The sequence below is a fragment of the Mustelus asterias genome, chromosome 18, assembly GCF_964213995.1.
Source record: "Mustelus asterias chromosome 18, sMusAst1.hap1.1, whole genome shotgun sequence".
In the NCBI taxonomy this organism is placed as follows: domain Eukaryota; kingdom Metazoa; phylum Chordata; class Chondrichthyes; order Carcharhiniformes; family Triakidae; genus Mustelus; species Mustelus asterias.
Window position 1 is genome coordinate 65,142,470 of NC_135818.1, and position 12,149 is coordinate 65,154,618.

A 12,149-nucleotide genomic window follows, 5' to 3' on the forward strand; every position below is an offset into this window, starting at 1 on the left:
CCACTGTGTTTATAATTAAGATTTGTGTTTAAAGTAGCCTCATGCTGGACTGCTTGGTGTGCATGGTTACACCTGTGTGTATATTTATGCATGTAATCTGTAAATATAACATTTAATGAAGTGACCACCGTGTCAATGTGAAAATAATTAGTCAAGATTGCTCAATCGACTGATCAAATGTAAATAATTAATTCCCTACAAGCCACAAATCAGTGACAGATCCAGTAACACAATCACAAATGCAATGATACAAACTTACATCACTTTAAGCCAACTCCATGAGCACAGGAGCACAAAACACCATGGACTGGATTTTCCCACCCTTCCCGCCGGTGGGATCCATGGGACAGTGCCCAACCATTTTCCTCCCCACCCAGAGGCTATCCAGTAGTGCTTCCCGTGGTATGACGTCATGCTGCCAGTGGAGGGGGGAAACATAAGGGGGGCCTGGAAGTTATGATGTAAAAGCATTTATGCATATTTAAATATATTTAAACTGATGGAAACCAGGTTCATGCCCTTGCTGGGCGTGAACCTGATTACATTCGCAGTGGGGGGTAGGGAAGACCTCATTCAGAGATCTTCTTGGCACAAATCCTGTTATGGCTCTCTCACAAGAATTAGCAGCTATAATGGAATTTGTGCATATGTCGAACAAGCCAGAAAATCTCGTTATAGCATCCAATTGTTCAAATGATTCCAGGATCTTTGCCCCACAATTCATTCACCACTGAACTCCCATCAATAGAACAAAGAACAAAGAACAATACAGCACAGGAACAGGCCCTTCGGCCCTCCAAGCCCGCGCCGCTCCCCGGTCCAGGATTGAATCCCGAATCCAGGATCCCCGCCCAATTTTCCAGCCTATCTACATCCTAATATCCTATCCACCGAGCTGTCCCTCACAGCTACGATGCTTTGTTCATCACAACCTATTAACTCACCCCCACCCCCCCATTCCAGACCATGTGATCTCCAGGGAGAGGCGAAAACCCAGAGTGAAAAACCCAGGGCCAATATGGGGAAAAAAAAATCTGGGAAATTCCTCTCCGACCCCCTGTGGCGATCGAAACGAGTCCAGGAGATCACACTGGCCCTGATCAGAAAATGCTTCCCAACCCTATTCATTTCCACTTCTGCTTTACGAACACCATCTGAATTCCCTGCCCCCGAGACAGGTTCCCAACTATCCGCAGTCTCGCTCTGTACTGGCACCAGCAAGATGATCATAGAATGAAGCCTTGAAACGAGAAACAAAGAACAATTAGCCCGCGCCGCTCCCTGGTCCAAACTAGACCACTCTTTTGTATCCCTCCATTCCCACTCCGTTCATATAGCTGTCTAGATAAGTCTTAAACGTTCCCAGTGTGTCTGCCTCCACCACCTTGCCCGGCAACACATTCCAGGCCCCCACGACCCTCTGTGTGAAATATGTCCTTCTGATATCTGTATGTGCTGCACTGTGTCAAAAACCTTCTGACATCAGTCCTAAATTTGCTCCTTACTAGTTTCAATCCATGTACTCTTGCCTTATTCCCACAGTGTAATTTGTAGTAATATTCTGGATTTAACATTTCCACGGTTCTTATCAAAGTTTGAAAAACCACATTTCAGAGCAATTTGAAATCTGGAGTTCAGGCAAAATCTTCAACGCAAACCCTGGCTGCAGAGAAGTGAGGCCTATAAAAGGTAACTTCTTCCAAGCATTTTTTATGAGAATATTACTTGAGAATCGTGCATTTAAAAAAAATATATTTAACTTATGTTGTTATTGTTGCATATATTCACCTGGGTGAAGAAGGCAAATGGCAGAGAGATTCGATTTCTAGTTTTCTGTTGGTTGCTCATTCTTCAACTGCACATTTTCTCACATGTAGGTAAACAAGGAAGCCAACAAACATGGTCAGTTATTGAGTCTTTCTGGTGTTGGTTGAGGAATAGGTATTTGGCAGATCAGTAGAATCTTCAAGTAGAGCCATGGGATTTTTTACGTCCACCAGATCAGGCATTCGTTCAGACCCTCAGCATAACAACTCAGGTGGAATTCTCCCCCAAAAATTCTAAGTGTCGAATTTGTGTGAAAACTGGAATAATTCATGCTGATTTTTTCAGTGGGAGTTAAGAATCTCCCACACTCTGCACTGCAGAGGCCACCAGCGTGAATATCATTAAATTTGAGGGGGCGGTGCCCATTCCCCCTGGAGAGGCTGAAATCAGCGCGCTGAGTGGGCTATTGCGCATGCGCTGACCTGTTAGTGCCAAGATCGGCGCATGCGCAGTAACCCTGCACTGACAGCCTCACCGATTGCTGGCCAGCTCGATCGCTGGCCAGCCCTGCGACCACCACAACATCAGCTCTCCGCCTTCCCCACAGCCCGATCATTGCCGCCGACCATTCCCAGGCCCAGCCCCGACCCCCATGCGATCTCCAGGAACCTCCCTCCACAGTTCTGACCCATCACCCACTGTGCTGATCCCCCAGCAGGCTGATCTCGCTCCCCCCCCCCCCACCCCAGCCCGGCCTGATTGCTGGCCTTCCTCCTTCCTTGACTGATCCCTGCGCAGAGTGGCAGCAGGATCCCCCACCGAATGCCCTCTAGGCCCCCCCATCAGACTGTGCCCCCTAAGCCTCACCCCCTTGGCACTGCCCCATGCCCAAGGTACTCGCTGGGCATTGGTACTTTGCCCCTTGGGCAGTGCCAGGGGGTGCAGGCTAGCACTGTCTGGGTGCACATGCCCAAGGGACACCACCCCTCCACCGCCCGACCCACCGGGGGACCCCGATTGCCCCCTTCACACCATCTTAAAGTGCCACTGATCAGACCATACCACTGCTCACTGAATTTAAAAAAAATTGGCAACTGAGCTGACTCTTAATGGACTAGGTAAATTTATGCAGGTTGGGACCTTCCCAGTTCAGATACCAAGGGGGAAACAATTCTAGTAAAACTTTATAGAGGCAAGATTGAAATTAAGTTCTTATATTAGGCCTATCTACAGAAAACACAAAAGGAAGTTGGATTAAGTAGTTTTGCTGACAATGCAATGTTTATGGATTGAATCATTTTGCTTATTTCCTTTGGAATTCAATATGACAGGGGACAAGGGGTTAATGCTTACTTCGATTGCTGATGATCTGATTTCTTCACTGTCCTTTGCCAAGCTTTGGGCAGGATATGTCTATCAACATATTTTCTCTTCACTTGCTAGCCTGTTCACTGCTCCCAACAAGGTGATTTAGGAAAAATAACTTAATTTTGTTTTCCTGCACAAAAAACACCACAGAATACCTGGTATTTCCCCTACTCCAGACTTAGGCCATAGTTTTAAAGTGTTGTTGAAGGATATTGTTGGGGTGGCATGCTGAAATTCTCAATCCTCTTTATTTTCCCAAAATTGGAACTGTTTTTGGGGAATTATTTGGGTAAGTAGTACCAACAAAATAATGGCAGGATCTTTAGTCAAATATATTCCAAGACAAATATATGAATGTTCCTTAACTAAAATGCAAGAGAATGAAGAGCATTATAGCAAATATATTTCAAAGCCACTTGTTGCTCTGCAAACCCAAGATGTCTACACATACATTCCCATGTGCAGTCTGATTAACAAATCTTGATGTTAAATGGAAGTTTACAGATAGAAAAAGCAATAGGTCATTTGTTTACCTCTGTATCCTTGATCAGTTTCCCTGAGGTCAATCAAAGTGATGGGCTGGAAATTTAAATCCCACAAACGAACACAACCATCTCGACCTCCTGTGGCAAATCCCTCTTCACAGGCATTCATGCTGAAGATTCCTGACTGAATGAGTATTTCAATAAAGCGTCACTTTGTTGTTACTTTAAGTTACCTTTTTGTAACATGAAGTCTTCATGTACAGCATTATCAAACAGACACATTTTTAAATATGCATCCAACAGCAAACAGATCAAACTTTGCCAACTTGTGGATTTGCAATTACAAGAATAAACAGCCTTTTATTTCAATATTCTTTCATGGGATATGGGTATCACTGACAAGGCCAACATTTCTTGCCTATCCCTAATGGCTGTTGAACTGAGTGGATTGCCAGGCCATTTCTGAGGGTAATTAAGAGTCGTGGGTCTGGAATCACATAGGCCAGACCAGACGAGGACAGCTGACTTCCTTCCCTAAAGAATACAAGTGAACCAGGTGGGTTTTTACGATAATTAATAATTATTGCCATGATTACCATTACTGAGACTAGCTTTCAATTCCAGATTTATTAATTGAATTTAAATTCCACAAGCTGCAATAGGGGGATTTGATCTCTTGTCCCCAGGACATTAGCCTGGGGCTCTGGAATAGTTCAATGATAATGACATCCAAATATGTGCAGGTTAGATGGATTGGCTATGTTAAGTTGCCCCTTAGTATCCAAAGATGTGTAGGTTGGGGGGCGGGGAGTGGGCTTGGGTAAGATGCTTTGTCAGAGAGTCAGTGCAGAGTCGATGGGCCCGAATGGCCTCTTTGTGCACTGTAGGGATTCTATGACAATACCACTACACTTGCTTGAGTGCAATATTTGCAGGGCACTGAAACATGTACCAATTTTCATGGATTGTCTCTGCCATGCCATTAATTTGTTCTGACTTTCTGTGTCAAGCAAATTATGGTCATGGGCCAATGTGTCTGCATCTGCACTCTTGATCACGCTATGCAATGCCCGTTGGAAGTGGTTAGCAAACTGCGCTTAGGTCCAAGATGACAGGCAAACAGGCAGAACTTGATACATGCATTGAGAAAGCTTATACCACCTTTGGCCAACTCACAAAACATGCATGGGATAACATCAAGGGGACTCTAAGAACAAAGATGCTGGTTTATGAAGCTTATATTCTCAGCATCTTGCTGTCCGGCTGTGAAACATGGACATCTTACAGCGACCAAGAAATGAAGCTCAACATCTTTCATCTTTGCTGTGCAATGCATTTTGGGTATCTCACGGAAGACCAAAATCACGAATGTAGCAGTCCAAAGACAAACTGGCTTGGTTCACCGCTAACGGGAATCCCAATGGGGAATCCCAATGCATTCAAGCATGAAGGGAAAGGTAAATAAACACAGTTGACTGCAGACAGTTCAAATTCATTGAACTGTCAATCAAAGCCTACTTCAAAGCGCTGCATTATGAAATTGAAAGAGATCAAAGCTTTTCAATTGAATAGAGAGAGTTTCACAGGTTTCAGCTTTCTGTGAATACATTGAGGCTGAGTGAACAGCTGTGGAGAAGGGAACTCCACCCCCTAGTGAAACTGATATCTCTTTGTCAGAGGACTTCACAGGTGTCTGCGCACACCTGCAGCTTCTGACAGGAAGGAAGGGAAATCACTGCTGCAGAATGAGGTACTGCAGTGATTTGAAAGCCCGCCAGCTGTCCAGGGGTCATGGAGATCAATGTCACCAGGCTGCTTCAAATTTTCAGAGCTGACAGGCAGGAATCATAGAATCCCTACAGTGCAGAAGGAGGCCAGTCGACCCATTGAATCTGTACTGAATCTCTGACAGAGCATTGTATCCAGGCCCTAACCCCGTAACCCCACATATTTACCCCGCTAATTCCCCTAACCTATACATCTTTGGACGCTAAGGGACAATTTAGCATGGCCAATCTATCTAACGTGCACATTATTGGACTGTGGGAGGAAACAGGAGCATCCGGAGGAAACTCATGCAGACACAGGGAGATTGTGCAAACTCCACTCAGATAGTCACCCAAAGCCAGAATCAAACCCAGGTCCCTGGCACTATGAGACAGCAGTGCTGTGCAACCATGCGGAATGAAGATGTTGATCACAGAGCTGCCTGAAATCACCAGAGGTGATCTTTAGGCCTGCCAGGGTTAGAAGGAGCAGTCCAGCTACGAGACCCCAATTCCAGGGATGGGTAGCAAGGTCATCCCCTTGCCCCAGCCCGAGTCCATCCAACTTCTTGGATACTTGGGGGACCCTTCCTCTGCAGTCTGGCAATGGCAGAGGGAAGATGAGCGCTGAACCTATCTACCCGACCCCCCGCAGGGCCCAAGGCACCAAGCCAGGGTGCCAGGGGCAGTGTACCTTTGGGTGGGGGGAGGGTCTTATCCACGAATGCGAAGAAGGAATTGCCCTTCAAAAAGAGTACCCAATCTCTGAACAGCGGGGCTGGCCAGCGTGATTCCCGGGATGCATATATTTGCATCCATCAGATGGGTGAATCCCACCTGACAGTGCTCCTGTGACAGTGTGATTCACTCCCATTTGCATGCCAGAGAGGTACTTAGGCTGAAAACGGGTTAATCGTGCCCATAGATTCCGCTTTGGTGGCATCCATCACTTGATTTTGGAATGTGTGACTTTCAGTTTTCAGTACAGTTTTCTTGTTTAATAAATATTTTATTCTTTTGTTAAGGTTCATCAGCAAACTACTGTGAATCCGTTTAGTAACCACCCTCCATGGTTTCCAAACGAAAAAAAAGTTAGGGTGTCGCAAGCCAGGTGCTAGACTGAGATCTGACTTGTCCAGTAGTAACATGAGCTGGGATCATAGCAATATTTAATTTTTCACCATCATTTCACCACTGACAAAATATGGGTCAAAATATAATAACACACTGAAAACTTGAATAACCTCAATTTTCCCGTCACAGATTAAAAGACCTGCTGTGCATTATCAACATATCCTGCTTCTATTACTTAGTTGCTTACCATACATGGAAGTAGTTAATCTAATAGTAAATGGCATTTGGTTGCTCAAACTATTAGTCTAAAGCCTCAATCATATTCAAGCTTTTGAAACCAATGTTTTCCAAAAGAGACCTCAAATATAAATGCCAAAGGAACTGACACATTTCAGCACTTAGTATTTTTTCATTCAAAAACGTGCATACTTACCCCATGTGCACTGTGGACAGTCCGCACAAGATTAATCCCTTTCCATACATAAATGTCACCATTTAGTGCTCCTGAATAAGTAACCTCATCACGTGCACAGGCCAGGCACAAAATCGTCTGGAGCTCTCCAGTTTTGCCAAACACACCCCGTTTGGCTGCTAAGGCATTCCCGCATAAACTCCAAAACTGAAAAGGAAAATTAAACATTTAGGTTTCTATTACAAACACATGTACACAAAAGAAATATTGGGGAGAGGGATTCCCTGGCCTCCCCGCCATGTGTTTCTCGCGGCAGGTGGCGGTATAGTGTTCTAATTAGGGATGAGCAACAAATGTTGGCCTTGCCAGTGACACATACATCCCATGAAGCAATTAAAAATTAAATCCAACTCTGAGTGTTATCCTGTTTTTTTCTGCATGCAGGTAAAGACTGCTTCAGTATCTGAGGAACTGCAAATGGTGTTGAATCCTGTGAAATCATCATCAGCGGACATCCCCATTTCTGACCTGATGGAAGGTACGTCACTGATGAAACAGCTGAAGATGGTTAGGCCTGGGACACTGTTCTGAGCAACTCCTGCAGTGATGTCCTGGGATTCAGATGATTGACCTCGAATAACTATTATCTTTGTGCGAGGTATGATTCCAACCAGTGGAAAGTTTCCCCCTGATTTCCACTAACTTCAATTTTGCCAAGGCTCCTTGATGCCACAAAAAGTCCACTGCTGTCTTGATGTCAAGGGCAATCACTCTCACTTTACCTCTTAAATTCAATGAGGTCTAGAGTCAAGAGGCTTAGCCAGAACATACAATGAGCATTGTAAGTGCCACTTGACAACACTGTTAACAACACTTTCATTACCTTGCTGATGTTTGTCTGGTCTGATGGATTGCAGTTGACAGCATTGACTTTCTCCTGCTTCCTATGTGCAGAACATACCTGAGCAATTTTGAACACTGTTGGGTAGATGTCAGTGTCATAGCTGTACTGGAACAGCTTGGGTAAAAACATGAATGGTTACGGAATGTATGCCCTCAGTATTACTGCCAGAACGTTGTCAGGGCCCATAACTTTTGACGTATCCAATGCCTTCAGCAGTTTCTTGATATCATGTGGAGTGAGTCAAAGGAAAGGTCAGGAAGCAGCCAAACATGCTTGGCCTAGCACAATACCCTGAAGAATTTCTGCAATGAAGTGCTGGGGCTGAGATGACTGATCTCCAACAATCACTATAGTCAATATGTTGTTGGAGCCCCATAGCCTTTGCTATGTCCAGTGAGATCAACCTTTTCTTGATATCACATGGGTTGAATCAAAATGGTTGAAGACTAGCTTCTGTGATGGTAGAGACTCGAGTAGGAGGCGGGGAGGATCATGAATGCAATCTAGCCCCTTGTCATATAAATTTCCCCCCCCAAAAACAAATTTGCATTTTTATCTTTTAATTATTTTTTCCATTGATTTTTATGCAAAGAATGAAAGAAAATTAAGCATGGTTGCTGAAGTAATTCATTTCCAGTATGTGCAGTTGCGCATGTGTACATCAGCATTTATAACAATTATAAACCCAGATTCAGACTGAGTCTAAATAGAACATGGTCAGATCTGGGGATATGTTTTCAAAGACATTTATTTACTGATCACCTTTATCATTACCCTTCACTCATATCTTCCTTTAAAGCTACCTTTTAGTAAATATCTTCCGCTACAGAAGATGCTGATCAAAGAGGAGCTGTAAAGAAAATGGCATCATAGATTTCAACTGATTTGGTACCTTGGATCGGTTTGGAGCTCATATGGAATTTCCAGACCGACAACAGGTCTGCCAGGTGTGCAGTAGTACCAGCTGAAAGCAACTCTTCCCATACCTCAATATACATCTGCTTCAAAGTCAGCAGCACAGTTTCCTGTAGCACCGCATCGATCTCAGGCTGGCCTGATGTCACAGCCATCAATTTTCTACCGCATCACCATCATAATGTCCTTACAGGAGGCCAGATAATCTTCATGCTGGCAAATATTTTTTTATTGAAAGAGATGTAGAGAAATTAAAAATTCTGTCAAGTATTATTTTTCTATGTAAAAAAAGTGAAATTTTCTGAAGAAGGAGCTAGTTTATTTTTTGCTGAAATACTGCACCAGAATGTGTTGTGACAGTTATTACATTTTGAGAATGGCCAGAATGGTTTACTTTGCTGTTTTCGTTTATTTCTGCTATATAATCTTTTGGGTATTTCTTGGCATCATTATGTTTAATGAAACTGTAACCATTTTACTACATTAGTGCTTGATCATTGCTTGCTTTACCCAAGGCAGGATGACAGAGCTGTGTTAAATCCTTTTCACTAATAATCTTCATTCAATATTTTATGAACCTAGGTACATTTTGAAGTCCAATAATATCAATTTTAATTCATATTAATTTTCAGTTCAAATTTTCATAAAAGAGAACCTGGAGCATTCTAAAATATTTCTCATAACTATTTTCAATTTAAGATTAGAATTAACAATTTAAATAAACCAAAAGGATTTAAGTATTGGGCATTTAAGAAGGAACTTTAAGCAATGCGATCTCAGATTTCAGAAAATAATATAATGCATCAGCTTAACAAATCAGACTATTACCAATTAAATAAGCAACATGATTGATGTAAAGTGTGCACACATTCATTTGGGAAGGTGGAGGAAAGAATAAAAAGGCATTCTAATTTTTTTGTACATACCTTTATATGTTTTACACCACAGCTTATCATTTTGTTTGGCTGGTGCAAGTCCCAGGAAACATCAAATATCTGGAAGAAAAACACAATCAGAAAGCAAAAAATAAAATGATCAACTTTACTGAAATTAATATCTATACCCAAACCATAATTACTAGCATTACATTTTATTTGCTGATTTTATTCTAAATTTTGTAGATTTCTAACTGCTTTGTCAATCTCAACATGGTGGTGGTATCTGGCCCCTTAAGGGGCGAGCTTCTGAAAGGGTCACATGACCCAGGCTGACCAATCCGGAACCAAGATGGGGCTTCATTCCAACTTGCCTCAGCAGCTAGATCCTAGAGTCATGTCTGGAAGCACTGGGGGGGGGGGATTCACCAGCCCTGTTCGCCGCTACTAAGAATCCCGATGTCCCACTAAATGGGGAGTTGGGGTTAAAATGGGATTCCCGACAAGTGTCAAGCCTGTCGCCATTCACCAAGTCCACCTCACTGGCCTCGATCAGGTTGCTGCTCAGAGCATGTGGAAACCTGTTGATGATGCAGAAATGTCAATTTGAATGTAATTAGTGGGCTTGAATGCCAATTCAAAGGCCTCCCACCATTCACCCACCTCCCAGTGGGATCTGCACCAGGTGGGCTTTGGTGCTGGTGATGAGCATCATGGACCTAGCGCTATGAACTCTGAAGGGGGTCAAGGAGGTAAGTGCAGTGCCCATGTGCCTCTCTGCTACTGCCAGGCTGCAAAGGGAGGGTTTCCCAGGGTGAGTTTGTGCTGGGGGAAAAGATGTTGGCCTCTGCACTCTTCCCCCAGATGGGGGTCTTTTGGCTAGTCTGCCCCTTCTAGCCCTGGGAAACCTGATAAATTATTCCTAGCATGGTGATTCCAGGCATCTCACTTATCAAAGTCTTCATTCTGGTCTGTGGACTGTGAAAACTTTGTAGTGGGCTGGTCACATTGACACAAATCACAGCTGTAGGCAACTTCAAAGCAGCCAGGTTCTTTCAGTTCCGCTTTTGTATAAACATTGTGGTTAGGAACATTGTGGTGGTGGGGGGTAATTCAGATACATTCAACTGTGAAGGGAAAGATAAACACTGTATGCTGTGCAAAAAACATTAGGCTGTCAATCAAAGGCTTGTTGGATTGCACTACCAAATTAAATGAAAGCAAAGGTTTTCAAAGGAAAGCACAGGACTTTAAAGGATTTCCAATGATTTGTGCTTTCTAGGAAGGCTCAGAGACTAGGGAAAAAAACAGCAAACTCACTGAGTGAGCAGCTGTGGAGAAGGGAATCCCCCCCAGCCGACTCCCCAACAATGAAATCGACTTCTGTCAGTCAGAGGACTTGAAAGGGGTCTTCTCACACCTGCAGTTTCTGAAAGAGAATAAGGGGAATCCCTTATATAGAATGGAATGCTGCTGCGATTTGGAAGCCTGTCAGGTGCCCAGGAGACATGGAGATTGAAATGACCAGCTCACTTCAAACTTTTCACACAGACCAGAATGAAGAGTGTGATCAGAGAGATGCCTGAAATCACAACGCCAAGAGTGATGTTCAAGTTTCTAAGAGCTAGAAGGGATAGTGTAACCACAAGACCCCCATCCCAGGGACAGTGCTGAGGTCAATCCCTTGCCCTCAGCCTGAGCCCACCCAACCCCCAGGACTCTTGGAGGACACTCCCTCTGTAGCTTGGTAGCAGCAGTGGGGCACATGTATAGGCCTCCGGCTGGAGAGGTAGAGAGGGAGTTGGGGGGGAGGGGGGTCCTGTCTGTCAGCAAAGCGATCTTGGCACCCTTTAAAAAAGGCGCCCTGATCTCTGAACAGCCTGGCTGTCGGGGGTGTTTCCCACAAAGCATAAATGTGCATTGATCAGATGGGAGAAACCCACCTCACAACTGCTGCTAACGCCAGCAGGGAACACTCTGGTTTTCCCATGGGTGTAGAGTCAAAATGGGTGAATCACGGCCACTGATTCTACATCACCCTGTAAATAGTTGTTGTTTGTTAATAAACATTTATAGTTTGTTTTTAACTGGTGGAGCCAAGTTCTCACTGAAGTATTTCAATAGCTGTAAAATCGAATTGTTTACATTTAGCCCGAGACCTAAATGATTAATGTTAGTTAGGATTTACAAACATCCCAGTATTAAAATAAATGGTACGCTACTCGATGCATTTCCATTCTTCCCCACATTCTGACTTCATTTCCCTAAAATACAGTTACTCTTCTTTCTTTAGTAGATAGTGTTGGGCAAGTTAATGGGGCTAAAGATAGACAAGTCTCCTGGTCCTGATGGAATGCATCCCAGGATACTAAAAGAGATGGTGGGAGGAATAGCAAATGCACCAGTGGTAATTTACCAAAATTCGCTGGACTCTGGGGTGGTTCCTGCAGATTGGAAAACAGCAAATGTGATGCTATTGTTTAAAAAAGGAGGTAGACAAAAGGTGGGTAACTATAGGCTGGTTAGCTTACCTTCTGCAGGAGGGAAAATGCTTGAATCGATCATCAAGGAAGAAATAGCAAG

At 43.8% G+C, this 12,149-nt stretch overlaps 1 protein-coding gene across 2 annotated transcripts in view; it reads right to left on the reverse strand.

The window, feature by feature from the left end:
• The window catches only part of LOC144507232 (echinoderm microtubule-associated protein-like 5), a 141,818-nt gene that overhangs the window by 103,635 nt on the left and 26,034 nt on the right, over nt 1-12,149 (reverse strand). For both annotated transcript variants that reach the window (XM_078234191.1, XM_078234193.1), the window contains 3 exons: nt 9,618-9,686; nt 6,894-7,079; nt 3,669-3,804 (listed from right to left, as the gene is read on the reverse strand). In XM_078234191.1, the coding sequence (XP_078090317.1) occupies nt 3,669-3,804; nt 6,894-7,079; nt 9,618-9,686 (391 nt within the window). The remainder of the gene's footprint in view (nt 1-3,668; nt 3,805-6,893; nt 7,080-9,617; nt 9,687-12,149) is intronic.